Genomic DNA, 24,891 nt, shown 5'->3' with positions numbered 1-24,891 from the left:
AATATCCAAGGTTATCCAACAATAAATCCTTAGTTTCAGCATATATAAGCTTCTCAAACAGTCGCATTTTGTCAACATTTACATTTCATGGCAAATTTTCAAATCAATGTAGTTTCCATTTCTGGATTAAATAACCACCAAATACCATCAAACATGGCGCCTTCATCAGTTCATCCCTTGGTAAAAGTACACCCAGGAAATAAAGGATTTTCTTTTTGATATCATAGAGGACCATGTGTCATTATTAACTGTATATTTTTTTACAATGTCGCATCAGTCAAAGATTAATTAGCAAATAAATAAAGTAAAATAAATAAATGGAACAAGTTTCCTGTACTGTAAGAAGCTCAGCAGAAAAAAATAGTGATACAGTTTAAGTGTATTATATGGCCAATTTAGGTTTAAATAATGAAGGAGATTTTCTTTTGAAACCTGATGTTTTACAGTAGATTGAAAAGATGAATTTTTACATAATGAAAAATAAACAGCTAAAAGAAAAATGCTAATTTTTTATCCAACTTCCCTCCAAAAAATATTTTAAAAAGTACTTAGTTGCATGGAGGAAAACAAATACTTGATCTTACTTGATGTTAGAAGGAATGACTTTATATCAAGAAAATATTTTGGGTGCTTTTGTTTATGTAATGTCAGGCATTTTTCTCACTCCCAGCTCGTCAAATACGTAACTCTACCGCCAAACGATTTTAGGTTACCCCTCTAACGTCAGTTTTGGTCTTGCCAGTTTCAACTTGTTACAGCTCACAGCAACTTAATATGGTACTTTGGTACTAGTATGGTACAGTCTTGAGCTTTTCTTTCATATCTAGCACCAACAAAGTATTGTTTTTTTCTGGCCCCTTGTTAGCGTAGCTGGCCCGTATTGTTACTCATTCACTTTTATAATTAAATCAACTCAACAAAGACTTCTGATTTCACCCGGGACACAAATTGCAGTGTCCTGGGTGAAAGTCCTGTGTTTATTTAACCCACCTGTTTATCTCGACCCTCTCTGTATAATCATCAGTTGCTCTGGCAGTTTAATAACATCATGGCTTGGTGCTTCTCATAGAGACGCTAAAGGGGTCCTTTGCATGTTGGTATCTGATGAGTTAGGAGTGAGAATGGGTTGTCCTGAAATCATCTAAAAACCAAAAGGACAAAGAATAAAAAAAAAAATAATTAACCTGAAATAAAAGGCAGATCACAGATTTTTCTACAGCAAGACAACTTGACTAAATTTTCTGTTTGTGGTTTTCTCATTGATTGACAGAAAAAGCTTAAACTGATGAATGATGATTGGTAAAATATGCAGAAAAAACTATAACATATACCAGCTTTCCTCTTGAAAGATTTAAGAGCACCTTGTAGTTTGCCATGAGAGAAAACCCTCACAATACAAATAACATTCTGTTCCTTTTCTGCAAAGCCTCATGACCTTTGTTCCTTGTACAAAAATGCACCGAGGCAAACCTCATCTAAGTAGTTAATGAAATAAGTACACAGAGAATTCCCTACTCTACTATAAATCACTGCGGGAGATGGATTGCATGAGAGGCTGTGAAACAGTCACTTTGACACTGAAACATAAATCAGACCTGGGAAAGGTCACATGTTGAAACAGTTTGTTATAAATTATATTTCAGGTTATGTTGGTTTTATTTTGCCCTCGAGGGCAATTTGACTGTTTTCACAACAGCTGAGAGACCCAATAAATCTACATCATCTACATCGTCTACCTTACAAACTATTCCAAGAGCACCTTTTACCCAGATCTGCAAAGAAATATGTCACTACAAAACATATTCTCATGACATTTGTTACTTACTATCAGGCTCTTGACTGCAATTTAGTCAACATGCATTAGACTCCATCCACCCTTAAACATAACAATGGTTAAAAATACAGCGGTTAAAAGGGAAATGTTTCTGAATTAGTTTGCATCTAAAGGGGGAACACATCAAAAATCACATTATCTTCAACTCTATGCCTACATGAGTATATTAGTAGTTTATAGAGGGGAGAGTCACCACTGTCTCTAAGTCTAAAAAGGACAAAAAAAACACAACAAATATTCACAGTCGTATGATACAAGCCAGACTTTCTGGTTTGCTTCAATCAGATAACTGAAATGAAGAAACAGACAGAAGAACATAAGAATGAGATCCCCAGCTGTTTATATTTGGATTATTGAATATATATGAGACCAAATGTTGCTTGCAGCGATGGTGACATTGATTTCCCAGGATTGTATTGGACATTAAATTGTGTTTTTATTGATAATATGAAGCCAGAGAGGACAGTAAGCCAGTTGTGTGTGTGGTTTGTCTTCAGACTCCACAGAGATAATTTTCCTCCAACAGAGAAGGCAGGAAACTGAAACAAAAAATGTTTGCAGAAAAACTGCAGTCAACTAAATGCACTGGCACTGAACACTTTGTGCGACAGTGTGAACACTGAATGAAACAAAATGCTTGGTGGACACGCTGCAGATTACGCCCACCCCACTAAAATAATACATTCTCTGCCATGTTTGCTGATTTTGTTGTTTCACTGGGGAGCTTAAATAGCGAAGCAAGTAGAAGAAGGGCACAGAAGAAAGACTTGGCTTCGCTCCACCTACTGTTCTGCTTTCTTTGTTAAGTTCATTTCAGCTAGCAGCGGGGGAGAGGCCGGGCTAAAATCTGCACTATGCCCACCCTGACTTTCTTTTGCATAGAATTTAGTGTTCACATTGCATAAAATAACGCCAGGGGACATGATTACCATAAAAGTCCCAGCAAAATGAGAATCTATTAATACAGGAAAAAGCTGCTTCAGTGACTTTGGTGACAGAAGTGACTGGCATCTTTCCAAACAGCAGGTCGAGTCTTTACTATGCAGATCTTTGGTTAAATGTTACATCTATCAGCACCATCTCTGCAAGCAATCACAGCATCTACAACTGGGGTGACACACAGATATTAACAGCTTGTAATTTAAAACTAAAGTCCAGGAAATAATATTAAAATGCCCACAAACGACTACAGAAGTAATTAAAAGAACAACAATAGCTTTGCTGTGTTCCCACTCATAGTGCAAATACTGTCTCAGTGTGGCTACCATTAATAATAAAGTTAAATTCGGATTTCATAATTAACACGAAGGATACTGTAATCAACAGTAACAGACATAGAGAATAAAATAAATAAAAGAGATGGTAGTGAAGCTGTTGCTGGTGCACTGCTTTTTGAATGATCGGTTTTTGACGTTTTTTTCATCGCTTACGTCCAGTTTTTGTTGTCATGTTTACATTAACTTAATATAGGCTCAAAAACCAAGGCATCAAATCATATTAAATAGATGGACTTTTGTCACAATATCAGTTATAAAAATATATATATCTTACAGTTAAGGGTTTTAAGGGCATATACAGTATATTTTTCGTTAAAAGTGTTGTTTCGGTTAAAATAACGTTAGCTATCGCAGTCTCAAGGGCATTTCTGAGCACGTTTCCTCGCATCCCAGGGAAAGGCAAATCACAGACTAAAAGGAGGAAAAAAAGCTTCTTGGTTTGCCTTTCCGTTTTTACAGCAAATAGAACCATTGTCATTCAAAGTATTTAATAAATTACATACAGTGTCCTCTATCATCTGTGTAGAAGAACACCAGGAAAAGACAGCTGGGCAGAGATAAACCAGCCCCGTCTCACAGAAATACGTGAAATGGATAGGACTCCTAAAATCATCGTGTCGGGCGCAAAATGTGTTACAATTATGTGCCAGCAACATGAGAAAAAAAACGCAAATGCAAAGCCAAAGAGTATCTTTTGTCACGGTGGACACAAAAAAGTATGAAGACAGAGGAAGTCCATGTAGAGTGGACATGGAGGGGCTGTTCTTTCAATCAGGAGATTGCTATTCGTCTGCTGACTTTAGGTACTTGATGTTACTATTTGAAGTATTTAAGTTTTTGTCACTTGCATCGCATATGTAGTTATTTTAACAAAAATCACAGGACCGAATTTGTTTTTTGTTCTGTAAACCTTAAAAAGTGTTTTTCTCTCCCTCAACATAACCAAACGGCAATTGTTTCATAACATTAATCACGTTAATGCCACGTTTCCACATCGCTCGGTGTACATATGTGAGTCTACAGGAAATCCATACACTCCTCAGAGAACCTCTCCGAGGTGTGTACAAAACTCCTCCTTCAGTTTTTATTTTTTTGTGGGGTCCATAATTTGCCTAGAGTTCACTGAAAAAATTTACTCTATGTATTGTACCACAGGCAGTTAGCATAAAAACCAATTATCTAACAGAGTGTATTTATACACTTGAAACGTTTTATGACATGTTTAGCTAGCTTACACTGGTAGCATGCTAGCTGTGTAACATATAGAGTGCATGCATAGTCATATCACAGACACGTGTCTTTTTACAAAATATTTCACCACACTAACTACACACCTCACAGGCCATCCTCCTCACTTATATGTTGCCATGCATCATATGTCCTGATTCTGTCTCTGTACTGCTCCATGCACGTATTTCACAAGATTGGATACTCAAAATGAACTTTTCAGCTTTTACTGCGGTGGCGTATCTATCCATCTGTAAGGAGATGCATTTTGTTGTGTTGAACACTGGGGGGTGTGCTTTATACAGACACACAAAAACCCTGTGAAACGAGCCATTAACGTGTTTGAAACTGCAATGGTGAGAAATACACTTTGCATTGGCATTGTTTTCATGTTGCCAGCATGTAATTTTAATGCACTTCCTGCCCTTGTTCGGAGGTTGTGTCCTTGTCCCGTATTTTTGTGAGACTGTGTTAGATAAACAGAGCTCGGACATTGTTTCACCCTGTCTGCTATGTCAAAATCTCATCCATGGTTATGACCGTTTCTGCGTATTGGTAGTCTATTAATAATAATGGGTTTTATTATTTTACAACTTAACATTAATAAAATATTAGTAGCTTTTTTTTGTCATAACTCCCTTTTCCTTTGCAGCCTCACTCGAAGGCAGTGAAGAGCACATCAGTGAGGCACCCGGATAGCAGAAACTCATTAGTAAACATCGTCCGAACTCCCTTTATCTATGACTCTGGCCTGTGTGGAGGCGGTTTGTTTATACAGGGGCAGACCGCCTCCTCTTGCTGCTGATGCTACGGAAGTTGAATGGCCTCATCTTCATTTCCACGAAAGGAATGGAGAACTCGTGGCCTTTCCAGTGGTACCAGTTAATACCCTGTAAGAGTGGAGAGAGTGATTTCAGAAACGGCTTGAATCAACAGGGCTTTTAAGGCGACCCAAGGGCATTTGAGAAAAAGACATAAAATGTCAAATCAAAGAGAAGTTTGAAGATGGAAATGTAAAAGTGTACTGCAACTGAAGGAAGCATTCAAAGCAGGGTGGCAAAAATCCTGATTTAAGAGCACAATTATGAATTTAGCGTAATTATGGTCTCACTCTATCCCTGCTAATCCCCGTCACTGCCAAGACCTCCACATTTGCAGCTTTGCACTGTGAGGCAATTTCTCCCTGCGTGTCTTTATGCCTGTCCATCTCTGCTCCCACCTGGTCTCATTTCATGTCATCGAACAACAAAGGGAAAAGTAAAGAGCACAGAGAGAGAAGCAGTGATGCTCCAGAGCCTTTGTAGTTCAGCCTAATCACAGTTTCACACAACACCTCGCACTCTTTGTTGAGCCATTACAGCATCAAGCTGAGAGAGAGCTACATCACACACTCGTCAAAAGCGCTGGACGAACCCTCAACACTCACTCCCGCCTCACATGGCGAGCCAAAAAACACCAGACACTCTCAGTGTGAGAACTGGGCCATTATTTTTTATCAAACACGTGTGCCTGCTTGTTTCTTATTTCTCCTCTGGACCTTTACTTCCACACTCTATAAACTGAATATGAACTTATCCGTATATGATGTGTCGTTCCAAACAGACATTACAGGTACTTTTGCCGAATCTATATTAAGATGCATCATCTGTCCAAGATTCATTAAAATTGGACAAGTGGTGTAGCTGTTATAGTCCTTTTTTTGACCTTTCATTACAGCTCCTCCCTCAGGCCAATCAGTGTAACAAGTGTGGAGATGGATGTCTGCAGCAATTTTCATGCCATTAAATTTACAAATTTTTGGCCTTTCTAAATGAGAAATTTTAACCTTCAATCACACTGCCATAATAGAGACAGTTTGTGTGAGTTTTGTAAATGCCAAAATACCAAACTGTTCAAGTGACAGCATTGAGTTAAAGGGTACACTCAAATTATAGTTATTCTGTTATGTGCAGAGATTTTAAGACAACCTTTCTTTTAGTTCTCTGCTGGAACACCAAAACCACAGAAGTGAATACAACATTTGTGGTGCTCAATGGATTAAAAAAATAACATCAAAAAATTTAGCTGTGGTGTATTTCTACAGTTTCCACACACTCTGAATAACCCTCAGAAATCTGTCTCGCCTATTTTCCTTGGAACAACTTTCTACTGAAAAGTTCAGCCTGACGTGATAGAAGCATAATTTATGGAAAGACGCATCACTGTTGAATTTTTTTAATGTAATTTTTGTTAAACGTGAATGCTGACGGGTGTAACGGTACACAGAAGCCAAAGTTATGAGTCGCTGTTTATTTAGAGTTTGTTACAGTGGAAAACCCCGGAAATGCATAAGGATATGTTTCTTTTTATTTATTTTGAACAGTCAATAGTGCAAGTGTCAAAAACACAATCCTTCTGCTGGGGACAAATTATTTTGCTCAGTAGCAACTTTAGTATAATTTGAAAAATAAAGAACACTTCAAACTTCTGCACAAACGTACAAACACTGAACAAACATTTTCTGTGAAGGCAACGGGTTTCTTAGGCTATAAAACTGGAAAGTATCTGTTATGCTATGAAACTGAAAATACCAAAATAGACAAAAAGCTAAAAATTGTGCATTGGAAGCAGTGTTTCAGTTAGTTTCAACGGGCTTTATTTAGCATCAAAAGCACAGAAACGTCTATCGTCTGATACATCTGAGTGATTCCGTTAAATGAGCATTAGCATTAGGGCTGGGGCGACACGTGGACGTAATCCATTACGTTATTTTGTTGAGTCACGTAACGTGCGTCGGTGCATCGCACCGTTTCACACAGCGTGTGTGATGAGAGCATGAGAAGCGCTGGGCGTGTTAGCTGTGCAGGAGCTTGTATAACTTCATAAATGAGAGGAATATGTGCTTAGAAATATGAAAATACAGCACTCATATCAGCAGGCAGCGGTATGCCTTAAGGCCCAGTTAAGGCTGGAATATTCTGATGCAGAAAGAATAGACTAGTTATAATTATTTCTGTTAGAGAAAAGTTATAGTGTTATTTAAATTGCACTAATTTTACTGTAAAAGGTTTTGTGGGACTGCTAGATTTGAGGTTCGTCACTGTAACAAAGAGTAACTGTTTTGTTAAGTGACTTGAATTTTACATTGTTTTATCTATTTTGCTTTTGTATTGCTAAATGTAGATTGCACTACTTTCCTTTTACTTGAGTGCAACAAGCTCTTGCATTCATCTTATTTTGGAGAGACTTTATATCAGACTGTAAAACACAGATTACCAGTTAAGACTGGGCTATTTTTTGTTGGGTAATAATGCCCTGCAGTGTATGACAATTTTTGAAATGTTATTTTCAGTAAATTTGTTGTTATATTAATGGAGTAATATAACAATAATAATAGTTAGATAATAAAAAAAATCAATAGATTAATCGATGAAAAAAATAATCGTTAGGTTCAGCCCTTATTAGCATGTTCAGTGTGTTTCCATTCATGTCTTCTACAATAGTGGAGAAACACTGACACAACATCCTGTTCTTATACACAACTCTCTGCCTGTTGCTACTGTAGCTGACCAACAACGTGAAGGTGGGTCTACCAGCTCCAGCGGTCACTATAGCGTGATGGTTTAGTTGGAGCTTGTTCTTTTGAACTTTGGACTGAATGGACTGTAAATGGTAAATGGACTGTTTCTAGTTTTTTTGACCACTCAAAGCGCTTTCACACTACATGTCACATTCACCCATTCACACACACATTCACACACTGGTGGCCGAGGCTACGTACAAAGTGCCACCTGCTACTCTGTAATCATACACATGCACTCACACTATGATGACACGGCATTTCACCCACCCTACATTGGGGTGTTGGCTGAAAAAAGAGACCAGTTTCTCACAACCTTTGCAAATGAATTCAATTCCCGAGGCAAAAATGAGCTGCTGGGCCTCTATTAACCCACAAAAAACCTCCCACTCTCTGTGCATTACTTAGTTTTTTTTTCAGTGCTCCCATACCTCAGATGTCCTGTGTGGTAATTAGATCTCCACAAAGTAATTTAGGAATATGCAACATGTAAGCACAAGACCGAAATAATGAAGGTCTTAAAGACAGACTTTGACGCAGGGACTTTATTTAATTAGTCAAAAGTTCAGGTAATAAAGCTCACCCACCTTGAAGCCCCTATCATGATGATATTGTGCTTCAGTGCTGCATACTCCCAAACAAAATATAAATTTAATTAGCTCAAAGGAGTTGACACACAGTCTTAAGCTTTTGGGACAGTTTTCTGCTTTGTCAAGTTGTTAATCCACCCTTGTCTTGTATTTATCACATTACAGTACCTCTTTTGTTATTTCAATAAACAAGCTCTAATTTATTTTCTTTCTTACATTACAAAAGATGTTTGGCTTCATGAAAAGTAGAGATCACATGCACTCTTTGATCAGTTAGTGTGTTTACTGTATGACTGACCTGACTGTGTCTGGATTCGCCGTATTTGCCATTGAGGTTGGCCCTGTGGCAGTTCTTGTACCACCAGGCTCCTTTGTAGGACAAGGCACAGTTAGTGACAGCGATGTCGTTGTCTCTGTCTTTTGTAGAGAAGGGTCTGCCCTGATGGTAGCTCAGAGAGTCACCTGGGATTAGAGAGCAGAGAGGGATGGAGAATCTTAAACATCAGCGTATGCCAGGCAACACTGGCATATGGCTGCGGTAAATAACAGCGTGATGAGGGGACATAAACGACCAGGCAGGCAGGAGGGGAATGGAGAGAAATGAGAGGGGGGGAGTGGAAAAGCGTCCTGCTACAGGCTCTCTGAATTTATTTAGGCAGAAAAAAATTATAATTATAAACATGAGGGGATGATGGGTAATTCTGGCATATGGTCATGTTGACAGAGTGAGGGATACATGGAGAGCGAGGACAAGAGTGGAAATGTTGAAAAGTGCTGAGGCGGGTTTCAGACATCAGGGAGAAGAAAATATGGAGGGGCAAGGAGGCAGGAGAAAAAATGGCAGATGGCAGAGAAGAGATGGGAAAGCATTTTCACTTAAAGGCTGAGGGAAGCACAGACTACACTACGCTTGCTGTATTATATCAAAAGCTTGTTGATGTTCGCCCATGGACATTTCTATACAGCAAGCGGATTGATCCTGTTGTATAACAAAAATATATGTTATATAGAAAAATGTTTATGTATTGCGAATGTTTTCACCCACATACCAGCGGTGCCATTGTACTCTCCTATCCTGAGCTTGTAGAGGTTTCTTGCATCACCAATGGAAAACTTGTCATAATTGGCGTAGACTGACTCCTGTCCGTCCTTCATGTCAATTCTCAGCTCATAACGGCCCTGAGCAGCAATCCTCTGGATGTTGTCGAGACCTGAGGAGAAATAACACATATTGTATTGTATTTAATAACCAAAAAAATCCGGCTTTTAGGAGGCTTTTACATCAGACATGCAGATCCATCTACACTTGACTGCAAGTGTACTTGGACCCAAGTCGCTGATATTTAACATTTTTTTGATTAGTGTGAAAACATGTACCATACCCGGGCATGGGACGGGACCTCGGATAATAATGCTCCAGTTAACTGGAAAAGGTGGTCGCAACTTTTCATCAGGTCTGAAACTAACTGTGCTAAAAAAAGGAAGTGGTCTGCGAGTAGAGTAGACAGTAGAGTTACAAATGCATTTTTTTGTGCTACCGGTCTTCTCTGAAATCTGCAAATCAAAGCATGCACTGAGCCCATCCTCTGAAGTGCACTGCAATGGGTGATAAAGTGGGAAGGCGTGTGAGAGCGTTGTTCTTGACATTTGGCGTTTTTGGACTGAAGGAGATTATTCATAGTTCTAAGGCCCCCCCGGTTTGTTGTGTCAGCTCTGCAAGAGCTAGGAATGATTGCAGTTCATAAAACTCAGTTTTGAGAGGAGTTTTTTAGCTCCTTTTTTAGAGTAGGCACTCTCCCAAAAAAAGGGAAACCATGAGGTGTTAAGTGATTGGTCCAGACATCGTAAGTGTATGTTGATTGATCAAACACAGTCAATCCAGCAATGGCAACCACCATTTAAAAAACATCTGTTAGTAAAGAACAGACAACTAAAAACCACAAACAATGGCACTTAACAAAAAAAATGGAAGAACACAAACTGACCAACAATGAAATCCAGGCTTTACTGTATAAATATGCAACGGTGGAAATACAACATGATTCTGATTTGTCAAAGCAAAGGAAAGATGTTGTTGTACCAATCGCCAGCCAGCTTACAGTGTGTAACTTAAGTGTTCCTACAGGCGGTGCTGAAGCAAACAGAAAAAAGCCCTTGAAGGTATGTATTTCTCGGGGAAGCTCCCCAGTGGCAAGTCCTCCCAGGGAGTCCCCAGAACTGTTTGGTCAGAAAAAGCCTATTGTCTCCAAAATATACACAGTTGTAGGTATAATGGGAAGGTAGACTCCACTTCAGTGGCTTGGGATCTTGCAACTGACGCGCTTTTCTACACTTGTACATGCTTTTCTACACTTGTACATAAACAAATGATACCCAAGTGTACTCTTAAGTACTCAACCCCACAGAAAATTACAGATAACTTTGGTCAATCAGCCTGGCACTTGTTTGACATAGCCACATCTATCTCCGCACTTGGAAAGCGCTGGAGAACGTGAAAGCGAAAAATACTGCAAGCAGCGGTGGTGGGCAGGGCGGAGGCCAGATCAATAATTACTCGGGAGAAAGAGTAGACCTGCTTTTTTTTTTTTTTTTTTTTTAGCTTTTTAATGTGAGAGAACCAAGTTAAAGAAAACATAGACAGTTTATTCCCACCTGCAGCTTTGTGGGTTAAAGGTTTGGATTCTGATAAGCACTATGGCAGACATCTTTGTCAGCTGGCTGTATGGATGTGGATGATTGACACTGTCGAGAGCGGTGGACGCTGTCACCAGCGGCCCCCCTGCAAATACCACATGCCACAACTTTGTGAGATATGTGGCACTGCTTTCTATCTCCAAGGCGGCAGATATGAGGCTCGTCTGAACCCTGACAGGCGATAAGACCCCACACCGACCTGAGAGATTGGAACTGCCTTCACTATCAGATTATAACAAGAACCCATTTGGAAAAGAGTCTCTTTCTCTGCTTAACCTCTGACAGAGGCATCACATGTACACTTTTTTTGAACCCTGGGAAAATTCCAAAGAAAAAATAAAAATCCTCAAGCCTTGGCTGATAAGGAGTAGGAAGTAGAAATCTGAGAGAGCAGGGAAACTAAATCTGCTGTAATACGTCAATGGAAGGCAGATAAAATCTATGTTAGAACCCAAAGGCACTTAAGGTGACAGGGGGAAAGCAATTGTTGTAATAAAATTGTGTTAAACACTCCGTCATCTCTAATTTCCATTGTATAATATCACTGTATTATCTGCAATTAATCTGGCACCCATAATTTTTTACAGTTTTTTTCCTCCAACAGTTTTATGAGATCAGACTGCTCTCTTCTAAACTGCAGCGATTAAAAATGCATTTTGACACACTATTGCACTCTTGTCCTATTATACTACCAATATTACCGTCTCGTCACATTTTATTACCAGCCTTTCTCTCTCTCTCACAACTGGCAGTAGGGGGGGGGGGGGGATTAAAAAAGAAAGAGGATGGGATAATGATCACATATTCGCACACAGTCACTATGGTTTCTCTCTGTTATTACATCATCAAACTGACATTGTGTTCGGCTTGAAAACTGGCTGAGGTCAGTGAGTAGGGACAATAGATTGCCCTAGAGCAGCAATAAAAACTGTCATTTTCAAACTGTAACAGATAATAATGAAAGCTTAATTTCCATATTCTTTACTGCTGACCAGTTAAGTGCCTCTTCTTTTCAGTTTGAGTGGATTTAATATCGATGTTTATGGTTCCATACTGTCCAATATATTGCTGTTCTGTGTGTAGAGGCGGTGATTAGCTAAATGTTGGCTATAATAGCTCTCCATGGGCTGTGATAGCGACCTAATCTGCAGAGAGAGGAGTGAAGGTCAAATGGCTTCAAACTGCAGTGACCATCTGTATGATAATGATACTTTCGAAAGGGATGATAAATTTTAAGGACACTTTTTACACTGTAAATGCGTAAAATACACAACAAATGTAGTCACAGAATAAAACACAAAAAATGTACAAAGTATACAGATGTGAAAGCCTCTACAGCCCCTTTCTGACTGCACAAAAAAGCCCACTAGAAGCTGCTTACATCTTTATCTACTATCTTAGAACTATCTTTCGGGTCAAATAACTGCTTTGCATTAATCACAGGGATTTATCGGCCCCAGGTCCGATCGGCTTCGATTGGCAGTGATGAAAACACAACTCCCTGTGAACGCACTAATTTTTAGCCCGATAGAATGCCTCTGAATGAGTCCTAAAAAACAGAAATAAGCATTTCAATGATGCCGGTTCCCTCACCTTGAAGTCAAGGGTTTTTTCTTAGATGCCTGAAATAAGGTCTGTTGGTTAACACAAGCTTAAGAGACTTACATGTTTTGTTCTACGACATAATATATATAAATAAATACCCCAACTGAGAATTTTACAGCCCTTACATGTCTTAAAAAAGACGGTTGCTAAGAGGAAGTTAAATGAGATTACAGAATATCATCATGCCCAAATTACGATCACGAACACAGATGTACATCCTCATTCTGGTGGCAGCGTTGAAGTCTGGGGTGTAGAACGTTTATAGTGTTTCAAATGTTTGCTGTTTACTTCTGACAACTATATGTATGATTCAAAAATCATAAAAGTGGTGTTCATTTCTGGAGATTATCTTGCCGAACAAAACAAATAAGTAGCATTATTGTTTGTTTATCACAGAGCTTATTTTATATAATAATTCAAAATTCAATGAAAAAATCCCATAGGCTTTTTGACGAGCAAACCGGGGCAATGCTGACTTCAGAAAAACGTCACACCTGGGGCACTTCATTTCTGGCAATTATCATAGGCGAGATGAAATAACAGGGTGCCATAAAATACCTTCCGACTCTGTCCTAGCAGCGCTTGACATCATTATAAATGAGTCTGCACCAAGTTTAAAGGAGAGACTTAAAACTTCCCTGACCACCATGCTGCTTTCTATTGTTTACTAAACTGTTTACACACCAGGAAACAAAAACAAACAAAAAACAATACATAAACAAAAAGGCATCCTCATGTGCTGCAGACCTTTGTTCTATTGGTCATTGTATTTGTTTTTATCCTTGTAATGTATTTGGAGTGAGTATTTCTTTGGTCTGTGCATGGAGCTGAAACAAATTCCAAATGACTACGTCGACATAGCAATAAATGACTGAATCTTGGTCTTCTGATAATGGGAAAGGGGTCTATCGCCCACTTTTAGCGGGTGTCCCGTATTTAAAAAACCTGCATACACATGCTGATTTGGGTTGAAAATCCACCCTTGAGGTCACGGACATTTAGAACAGTTAGTATTTTTTTTTTAATAAGTAAAAGATTTTCCAAAAGCAAATCAGAACAAAGATATAATGTCTTGAGATAATACATTATTTCATTATGCTCATGCCAGTGTTCTGAAAACAAGCTGGTAGTTAGTTATTTTAGTTTGGCCACATATCAACACAACAGTTGGAGGCCATGAAAGCAACTGAGGTAGCCTATTTAAGCTACTTTTTCTTATAATTATAAGTCGGTCAGATCAGATCAAACAGATAAAGATTAAAACTACTTTTTGATTCAGTGTGACTGAAGGATATCACTATCAGATGTCCATTTCAAATAAATTCCGCAAATCTATCAGTAATTGTTGAATTAGAAAAACAAACTAACAAATAACAACAACAAAAAAACAACTCCATTACTTGCTTAAAAATCAAGCTTGTTTTGTTTTTAACTTTTCCTTATTAAAGTAATTGTGTGGTTCTCATTACATACTTAAATGGATACACTGCAAACAAGAACTGCTAATAACCAATTCAGCATAGTTTTATGACCATCTTCCAAACGTGACGTAATTAGCCTAAACAAAAAGTGCTCAAGTTATGGACCACAGCCAGCTGACTTCATGGCAAATGATGCCTCCTATTTCAATCTCTCAAAGCATTACAAGAACTGTTGTTCCAATACTTACAGCATAATTGCCCACAAAATGAGACAAAGAATAACATTAGGAGCGACAAAATCCATTAATATTGACTCTTTTCATTGTTTTGACAGTTAAGGCTCAGGTGTGGACACCACGGTGAGGCTGTAAAGCAGCGTTAGGCACAGTTTGGTGCAATGTCACCTGTTAGCAACGTCTTTTTACGACACATAAATGCTTTAAAATTCTCGATTAGGGTAATTACTGACAAATTTTATGTCATAGAATAAAACTTTAAAGTCTCTTAACCACAGACTTTTGTTTACACATCTAACCAAAAACCTTTCAAAAAACCCTTTGACTTTGAAATGAGGGAACCGGGACTGAAGAAATGCAAACTCATTTCAGGTTTAAGGGCTCATTCCTGCAGCACTCTATTGCAATCTCTATTGACACTGCTGACTTTTTGATGAAATGGCAAAACAACTGCGATTTTAAAATCTAAGGAGCTACTGTAATGGTTGTGTTGCACAACCTTTTCATCATGACTTTCATACACCTCCTTGAAATACTGCACAACCTGCAGGTAGTCCCTATTTCAATAACTTCCTATCATCACCTTTAATTCTTTAAATTTCTCTCTGCCATGTTCAGATGAGATCAAGCATTTAATTAATGATACTCCAATGGGCCTTTTTCCACAGAAGACATTTTGACATCTCACAGCAGCAAAAGCACAGGTGTAGATAAATGAAATTAATGATGACTGTTTCAGGTTCAGAGTCCTGGATGCACGCTGCCTCACTGTCACAATGTCATGATTTACAGCGGCAGATGAATTGAACAGAACTAACACCTGTTCTTTCCCTACGATTTGAAAAATCCCTGCAGTGTTCAACTAACAACCACCATTTCAGCAGACTAACAGGTCAGTTTCATACAGCAGGCTCGGCATTTTGCAATGTACTCTGAGGCTACCATGTTCCCTGCTGGCATGTTATCTGTAATCTGGCATCACGGGGAGAAGCTTTCACAGGAGCAAAGAGCGGCCCTTGATGCTGCACACCCTGAGGTTACATTAAGCTGCTTTTATGCACTGAGAGGACAGAGCACAGTACGGGATAGAAGAAAGAGGGAGGGGAGTGCAACCAAGGAGGCACAGCAAGTACAGCAAGACCCAAGAGACAGAAGGAGGTGCCCTCGACTAGTCCAGAACTAGCGAGCGGGCAGATTATTGCTGATTTAGCTCAAGTAGAAATGGGTTAGATAAAATGTTGTATTCACTGAACCACATACGCCAATATGAATCTGCTAGATATGAGGCAAATCTGTGCCAGGATGCTGCTGCATGATTCCCTTCAGGTCTCTGTCAGAAAAAGCTGCTGCCACTTTATAAATCCTTTATACATCCTGGGAGGTAGTAAAAGTAGATGAGTTCCCATAACTGTGGTGGTGTTTTCCTATAATGCACACATTTCAAGTGTACAATTTTCTACTTTTACCTCTACTCTCTGTGTAATGTTACTTTTGACAGCTATGTCTAGGAGTTCAGGAGGCACCTGTACTGTTCCATGAGTGCTCCAACAAACATGGATAACTTCTGGATAAAAATCTGATGGTGAAACAGGTAGCTCAGTTAACAACTCAACAACACAAATCAACTCAGTCCACTAACTGTGGACTGCTAGTGCGAAATGTAATGTTAGTTGCTGTAACTAGGGCAACTTCATGACAACAAAGTAAACATAATTTGGTCGGCGTCACAAACAGAACACTGTTGATTTCGGCTAAAGGAGCGAATGACCATGTTCACTGGTGACTCTTAGCCGAATGTGTCATGGTTGCTCATAATGACGGCAGCTTTTGAAAAGACGAACATAACAGGTGTCCTGGTAAAAAGCCTTCAATTTGAATTTAATCAACTTAAAACACATACTCATCTGTGTTTATTTACACCAACTATTTACATGATTCACTAGTGATAGAAAAATCTATTCACCTAAGAACTGCACTTTCTCTTTTTTAGGATTTTTTTAATGTCTGAATCAGTGTAATTCAAAAACAGAAGTGGAGAAAGTTGTAGCTTTTATTGTGGTGATCTATGAGCAATTTGACGTAATTTCTGCTTCAAGAAAAAGAAAGCTGAAGTGAGACAAATATGGTGGACACTCCATATGACGGTCAGATGAGACCAAGGCTGCGGTCAATCCTGGTGTTTTCCCAGTGCTGGTTTTTGCACCGGCTGAATTTGAGTTGTTACAGCTGATAATCAGTCCATTCATGGAGCTTCGATTTGCTCTTCTCCCGGGACTAGTCTCCTACAGGCAGGAAGAGGCTGAAGGACTGTGGGGTTGCTAACCAGCTAGCTAACTAATCTTTGTCTCATTTGTGGTCTGATAAGGAAAATGGAGAGAACAAGAGTGGGGTGAGGGGCTGGGCGAAGCAATGCACTCCGCACAACTCTGTGATGGAATATGATTTTATCCATCTTAATCACGAAAAAGAAAATCAATAAGTGACAGTCAGTGTTGATAATGAGGCAGCTGCAAATAAATCAATCTATGAAAAACACTGCAAGCTTGATGAGAAGGGACAGCAAAAAGCAGCAGTTTAAGCGAGTATTTCATTCATTCTTTTGGACATGTAACATTACCTTTTACTGAGTAAGTATATATAATATTGCTGCTGTAATAAAAGTCAGACAGACTGACTTGCATAACATAAGCATTGTTTTTGAAAAAAATGTTTCATGATACTCAGTTTCTAGAAGTGTATGGTTTAACTATCTAGTGTTAAAAAAGTAAACAAAAAAATCTTAATATCAAATCGCAGCATTTGTAGATCTCAAAATATATCAAATTGACACTCAAGAATCGTGAGGACTGAATCAGGAGAAATGCATTTTGTCCCAGCTACTATAAACAACCTCAGATGCATTTGGCTAAAAGTCATCAGTAAACATGGTCACAGTCGTTAAACCCAAACACTGGCAGCTCTATGTTTAGACTAGTAGATGTGATTTTTTTTTTTTTTACGATGGAAAACGTAGCTTCTGTTTGGCATGCAGTTATCAGTGTTAACATTTTATGCAGAAGTTTGTCATCATTAAGCGGATCTAATAAACTACAACTTTTGCTGCTGTCACTGTCAGCAGGCAGCAGTAACAGACACCAAAGTCACTGCGCCCACACAGGAATGGCGTTGCTGCTAGATAGCCGAGCACACAAAAGCGGTTGCTGGATTTGTCTATAGCTCATCATTGGTACTTTATACCCTGTAAAGTGCAAAGAGGAGCGATTTATCTCCTGTATGGTGTGTGCGGTGTCATCTCAAAAAGATATCTGTCCAATATTTTTTTTAACACACCTCCCGTGCTTCAGTAATTTGCTCCACTCATCTTTGTTGATACCAAAACAAATTATTAATTTACAGCAGCAGACAGCAATCCAACTTTTCCTAATGTGATAAAATGTTAAGAGCTACCTTTGAACACCTTCCCTGTGGTGGCGTATAAAAGTAACAAGAACAGCTGACGTTATTATTCAATTCGACTCGACAACACAGCAAACAACGGCTTTAAAAATAACCAATGTGGCAACAAATCCGACAGACTCAACAAGAATTGCAGGCGTTTGTACCAGATTTCATTAAATTGTCAGCTCCTGCTCACGAGGGGTTGGATCTGAAATCTCGTTATGCTTTCACCTATTACAGCGTGCTTAGTCACTAATGGACTTGAGCCTGCCGCAGCTATCTTGTGTTATGATCCAATATCTGTCAGCTGCAAAGTAGCAGCTTTCCCTCTGTGATAATGTGGTGATAATGCAATGCCATAAAATTTCCCCCCAGTGTTATTTAATTTCTCTAATCAAAAAGTTCAAAAAACATTCTTCTCAAGGTCCCGATTTACTTAATGAAATATTCATGTAATATTTTCCTTTAATCATCTGCACCAAAACAATAACACAAAAACTGGCCCATGAAATACATGACTCATTTGCACATTTTCTAATGAATATAATTATTGTATCATAATGAGATTTTGGGGGAGGGAGAAAAAAAAATTCAGCAGTCCATCAAACAGTGAGGATGTTCTGTTGTTTTGTCTTTGAATCAGACCAACGCTAAAAACAATTACCAAGTCATTTCAGGGAGAGATGAGCTTTCAGAGAATCCAGTAATGAATCGGATAGACTTTGTGAAGTCAAGTGCTGAAAGATGAGATGAGGAAAAAAAATACTACCAGAACGGTTCTCTGTCTTCATACAGTGTGAAAAATCTTACAAGAAAGGCAATACTGCCAGCGAAATATATTGGAAACATCTTTTCTCTCCATAAAATAGATGTATCAATTGAAACCATGTGAAAGCTACGACCTTCTATTGATTGTACCTATTAAATCCACTTCAGTCAGACGGCGTGTAGATAAAGAGTGTAATACAGCTTTCAGACAACGCAACAAAATGGGTAGCAGGTTGCAGCTTAATGTCAGACTGCAGCTCATAAAATGCAGCTGAAATATACTGAGCAGGCAGCAGCAAACCTGACCTCACCTGTGGATTTTATAAAATGTCTTCCTGTCAAACTGTTTGATTATATTATTATATTATATTTATAATTAAAACTTGAAACCATTATTTAAATGGAAGTATGTGTAAAACGTCTGGCAGGCAGCTGAAGAGGAGGGAGATTTTTCAATACCATATACAAGCACATGTACACGGTAGTACAACCTTGAATTTCAGATGAAGGTATACTGCTGCAACCCTGAGATGGGCTTAAGTAAATCTTTGTATATAAACTACACTTAGAGGACTTATGTCAGAAAGTCTTACCAAGCCAGAATTCATCCTCTAGGTTTCCGAAGCCAACCCGATAGTCACTCCACTTCCTGGAAAAGTCTGTCAGGCCGTTCTGACGACGCTGAAATACCTGAATGTCAAAATATGAAGATAAGACATGCTCAGAATGAAGCAACACACTTTTTCTGATTAATGTAGCTGAGATAATTCACTACTGAATGTGGTTCGACAAAATCTCCCCTGCTCGTCTTTCTCTTTCTTAAAGGGACAATAAAATCTAAATTTTTCCCCTTTTACTTATAGGTCTATTTATGGGTCTAGATTGTTTAGTGCGAGCTGCCGAGTGTGAGACATATCAGTCAAAGAGATGTCTGCCTTTTCTCCAATATGATGGCAGACACCTCTATGGTCGATATCTCCAACTCTCGGTAGCTCACACCAAAACAATCTGGACTGATGAATAGCACTAAAGATAAGTATTTTCAATTTTGGGATCAACTGTCTCTCTATAACTTACATACTTTTTTACATTTGCAGACAGAGGTGCTATTAAAACAAATAGTTATTGTCACAGTGACTTACAATCCAGCCTCCTTCATCGGTGGTCATGTCACAGTACACCTGCACGCCCTGGCTCGGGTCTCTGTTGATGTAAATGGTGTAGACGCCGCTCAGCAGCTCTCCATTCAGCAGGTGTTGGGCACAATTCTGAGGTGTTGCAAACAGACGACTCCCTGTAGAGAAGCAGAGGAGGTATGAAGACAAATTATGATTTGCTTGTTTTTATTTAGATTTTGACTTAAATTATTCAGTTTGTAGAGATTCCTGTAGTCCACATGAAAAGAAGTTAAAATTATATGTAATTTGGCAACATTCAAGACTTAAAAAAATGCTGCAGCAATTGATATTTTAGTAGAAAATGGACTTGCTTTCCATATTGTAAAATAAGCAGTTTGTACTGATGAATAAACAAATAATTATTTACCGCCTCTGCAGCTCCCCTGAGCTCTACAGAGCATTTTAGCGTCTTTTAGTTCATTGTTGTTTTTGGGTTGTTATTTTTTCATGGATTGCACTGTTTTGCAGGCAGCTGATTTAAGTGAAAAAGCTCTTTTATACAGGCTGAACACTAACTGCCCAGCCCAAACAGCAGACAGATGCTAACTGGTAAATATAGTGAAGCACTTAGCTAAAAGTGAGTTAAAAGTGTGCTGACCTTACATTCATAAGGTAGAACGGAAACACTGAGTTTGCTTACACAGACACTGTTAAAACCGACAGGGCTTTTTGAGTATCTCATTTAAGCATTTGAGCATGTAAACACCATATTCTGTTTATGAGAAACCTGAGCATGCTTCTTGGAGTACGCTGAAATAAACTTGGATGTGTACGGGAAATATAAGTGCTATGTGCTCATGTAAACCACATATCTCAAATATGGTCATAACCAGGAAAAGGCTCATAAACCGGTTATTCATGTCCATATAACGGTACTCAGTGTTTATGTTGCTAAAATATTTCTTATATAAACTTTATGAGGTGAAAATATCCAAATTGAGTCTATACAGCTCATTCTGCTGCCTCCAAGTTGCCAAAATATAGATAAAAATATTTAAATGAAATTTAAACAGACAACCTGCAAAGCTGCAGAATATATGCTGCTAATCATCAAATACGCTTAAAACTCTTAATATGGCCATGAAAATACTGTCAGCATTTTGCCTAACATTTTGTTTCAAGACATTTTTTTGTGTCACATATAGGATACTCATCTTATACATATGCTGTCTGTTTTTGCAAAAGTGTCTTTTCTTGTTGGTCACCCACTAGCCTCTTTGGTTGGGCTGCAACTAACAATTATCGACACTTATAATTTTCTCAATTAATTGATGAGCTGTTGTTTGGTTTATAAAATGTCAAAAAATGGTGAAAAAAGTCAACTTTTGATTCCCAAAGCCCATGCTGACATCCACAAATGTCAGGTTGTATCCAAAACAAAGATATTTAGTTTGCTGTCATGGAGGAGAAAAGAAACCAAAGTATATTCCTCTATAAATATATTCTTTTTTTTCTTCCAAAATTACCCAAACCGATGAATGAATTATCAAAATATTTAGCAATTAATTTAATAGTTGACAGCCCATGTCTGTTCTCTTTGGATGATGCTTGCCACAATATTCAAAATTATCCAAATACTGGGAATGTTTTTTTTTTATTGCGATCCATGATTAAAAACGAATTCCCATCCCCTCTCTTAATCCTTATTTGAATGACAGATCTGGCATCATTTACACAGCGGGCACATTGAAGATTAGAGCACACTCTATTCAGCTCTGGGATTTTAGACAGCCACCAGCAGGTGCAGCCTAATGGGAAGTCTCCTTCACTATGCTACAGGGATATGAGACGAAAATTGTGTCTGACTTTTGGAACTTATTATTGTGCACCTTTGTTATGGTGACTGTAATGTGAAATGCTGTGCAAAAAGGGGGAAAAAAATCTGTCTGACCAAGAAAACTCACCCTGTTACAATCTCACCCCAAAATCAAACCAAAGAATACAAATACATTGTGTGTGTGTGTGTGTGTGTGTTTACTGTACCTGTGGTGAAGGTAGTGGAGACAACAGCACTGGTGTCAAGTCCTCTTGCAGCCTGGAGCTTGACAGTGTACTCTGTGGTCTCAGCCAGTCCCTCCAGTCGAATCCACGTGTCCTCTGCATCCAGAATCAGCTCCTAATACACACACACACACACACACACACACACACACACACACACACACACACACACACACACACACACACACACACAGAGACACAGAGACACACAGACACACAGACACACAGGACCACATTCAGTCACATACAAGTTTAAATATATTAGATAAAGACATTTCCTTGTACAGCAGCAATAGTATTTGTGTGTGTTCAGTATAAACCTCAGGGTAAAAAACCTAATTATATTAGAATCCCCACAGGTCACTGATAGAACACTGAAATGAGCTTGTGAGTTTTCAAAGAAACCTTCAAGCTATTTTTTCTTCAGGAAACACACAGCAGCTTGCTTTGTGTTCCAGTCGTACAATATAATACCAAACTTGCAAAACAATCAGATGAGTTTCATTTCAAAGAATAGGAAAATAATTATTAGGTCATTTCAAAACTGTACTGAGGTAGTAGAGTTTAAGTTTACTTATCACATAAAAAAATATTAAATAAAATTACATTTCAAAATGTCTTGTCGCAGTTCCTTTAAGTGTAAAAATCATTTAGATTTTCTCCACATACATTTGTTATTTAAAAGTGTAAGGAAGGACTTTAATTGATGTAACCAATGTTCTTTTGTAAGTGGCGTATTGGATGTTTGACATGACACAGTATAGCTGTCAGTCCTTTTCTATCATGCAATTTGAATTTCAGTCATTTTTTTAAAAAATAATTAAATATATTTAAATTTGTAATGCTTAAATTTTCCAAATATTTGATACCAACTATATATCTTTACGTTGTATACCCAGGCTTATGCATTGCCAATGCCACTATTAGCCTGGTTGTTACGCATTGTCTGGAAGGCATTTCAACATTACCCCAAAACAGCTGGAATTACCAACAGTTGATAGCTTTCTGAGAAATGAATTATTTCCTTTGGGAAATGCAGAAAAGTGAGACCAGAGCTGCCAGACTGTCATAAACACAGCTTCTGATCTCTCGACAGACTGAGGCATCATAGATGGCTTGTGGATAGCTAACGACAACAACTGTTTTCAACACGGAAAAATGGATAAATAATTACTTAAGACATTTAATGCCGGATTTATCATAAAGGAATTTTCATTTACAAAGTCCAGTTAAAGCCTGGATTACACATCTTCTAAATGGGATATGATTGTATTGGACCCATTGTTTGAACAGCTAGATTGTTGACGTTAATTTTAGGGCAAAAAAAAGTACGTCTCTCACTTAGAGCAGTCCAAATAATATGTAATTTAAGTAGTGTTTTGATGCATACAACGTCACTGACCCTGGATTTAACTTTTGTAGCATCCAGTATGTCAGATTTTTCTCATCAGTTCTGATGAACACTTGGTGGTGAGAGCAACTCGTGTATGCAGCTCAGCTGAGGAAGCTGTTTAGTTTATTTTCATCAGCTGTGACAAAAGCATTTTGTTTTCACATGCATATAGGCCAGGAGGACTAGATTTACCAAGACGTTCAGAAAAAAATAAACTACATTAAAAACTACACATTCAAATAGTAATTTCATCATTTTTTTACTATCTTATTTATATTTGACTCAAGAAAGTGATTCCAACAGCCGTGCGACAGAAATAAAAACTAACAAAGTAGTAGAAGTTACCCTTTGACTGACTGTACTACGTATCTGGCTGCTTGTGTTTTCAAATGTGAAAACTGACTGAGCAAAAGAAAAGACAGAAGGGGAGGAGAAGAGGGGGCAACTACACAGAGAGAACAAGATAAAAGACTTTAATCGGACAGCCAAGCCGTGAAGCTGCTAAGCAATCAGGAAACAAATACTTCTATTTTTGGTAAAGAAGTCATGACGGTACATCGCAGTTACTTCCTTTTGTTTTGTTTTTTTTTAGATCTTCTTTCACTGAGTCTGTCTCAAGGAGCCAGGACGCTTGACCGAGTATTTTTTTGTGACATCGGTTTCTTTGATGAAACATAAATCCACTGGAGAGACACTCAAATGATGAACTGAAACTTTTCTACACATGTATTTGTGTGCATGTGTGTTACAGTTCGCCCTGGATACACATTAAATATGAACAAGTAAAAATGAAATATTCAGCCAATTTGGAGAAAAATCACACATTTCCATTCAATGTGTCTATGTGAATAATGCAGAGAAGCAGCTGGTAAATTGGTTCTCTGAGGAGCTGACATATTCCCACCAGGTTTTCAGGGTTAATATAAGATTTTTATTGCAAGTGAAAAGTGTTTATATTATTTTCATTTGCTGGCTATCCATTGTGTATGTATTTTTGTGTGGTTGGGTGTTTGTTGGATATGTAGCTGTCCATGTGTTAGTTTGAATGGAGAGATCTTTATTACTCCAGGCACAGTGATACATGCATTTACAAACTGTTAAGTAAATGTTAATCAGATAAGAAATTAATCTCACAGCTACTTTGAGTAATTCACAAAAGTCCATTATCTCTGTAAGACGGAAAGCTGGCTGAACAGCTGTAAGGCCCACCAATATGAGGGGAGATTATAGCCGGGGTAATACTGCCACATATTTTCAGCTGTGCCAGACCTCAAGGAGAGACAACCACAGGAAAATCTCACAATAAGTACTTCAATCTCCTGCCGCAGCGACCATTTTTGCTCTGAGCATGACTGAGTGATAAGACTCATCTCTTTTTGAACGATATGAATTCAGACTGTGGCACTTGTTGAGGCACCTCCCTGCTGTGAACGAAGGTTTGAATAAAATCTAAAGGAACGTCGATAAAAGAGGCAACAAGAATGAAAGATGAAACTGATTTTCAAATTCCAACTTGCAAGATCTTTCAGATTTTTGCCTTTCTTTCTAAGATAACTGATGTTTAATTATTCAGTTTAATGGAAACTACTTCATGTAAACAATGAGGGAAAACACAAAGGGAGGAATTTAAGGAACTTTTGAAGTGGTGTTGTATGAGGTACTTATTCATA

General features: G+C 38.3%; 1 protein-coding gene across 1 annotated transcript in view; it reads right to left on the bottom strand.

The window, feature by feature from the left end:
• Positions 1-5,092: 5,092 nt before the first annotated feature.
• tnr (tenascin R (restrictin, janusin)) overlaps positions 5,093-24,891 on the bottom strand; it is a 212,830-nt gene continuing 193,031 nt past the window's right edge. Inside the window, exons 26-31 of the mRNA XM_042497978.1 lie at positions 21,811-21,943; positions 19,792-19,943; positions 19,243-19,339; positions 9,537-9,698; positions 8,786-8,949; positions 5,093-5,228 (exon numbers count right to left, since the gene is read on the bottom strand). Coding sequence (XP_042353912.1) covers positions 5,109-5,228; positions 8,786-8,949; positions 9,537-9,698; positions 19,243-19,339; positions 19,792-19,943; positions 21,811-21,943 — 828 coding nt within the window. The 3' untranslated portion in view covers positions 5,093-5,108. The remainder of the gene's footprint in view (positions 5,229-8,785; positions 8,950-9,536; positions 9,699-19,242; positions 19,340-19,791; positions 19,944-21,810; positions 21,944-24,891) is intronic.

Source organism: Plectropomus leopardus, chromosome 12 (genome assembly GCF_008729295.1).
Source record: "Plectropomus leopardus isolate mb chromosome 12, YSFRI_Pleo_2.0, whole genome shotgun sequence".
Classification (NCBI taxonomy): domain Eukaryota; kingdom Metazoa; phylum Chordata; class Actinopteri; order Perciformes; family Serranidae; genus Plectropomus; species Plectropomus leopardus.
This window is presented reverse-complemented; position numbering and strand designations above follow the sequence as displayed.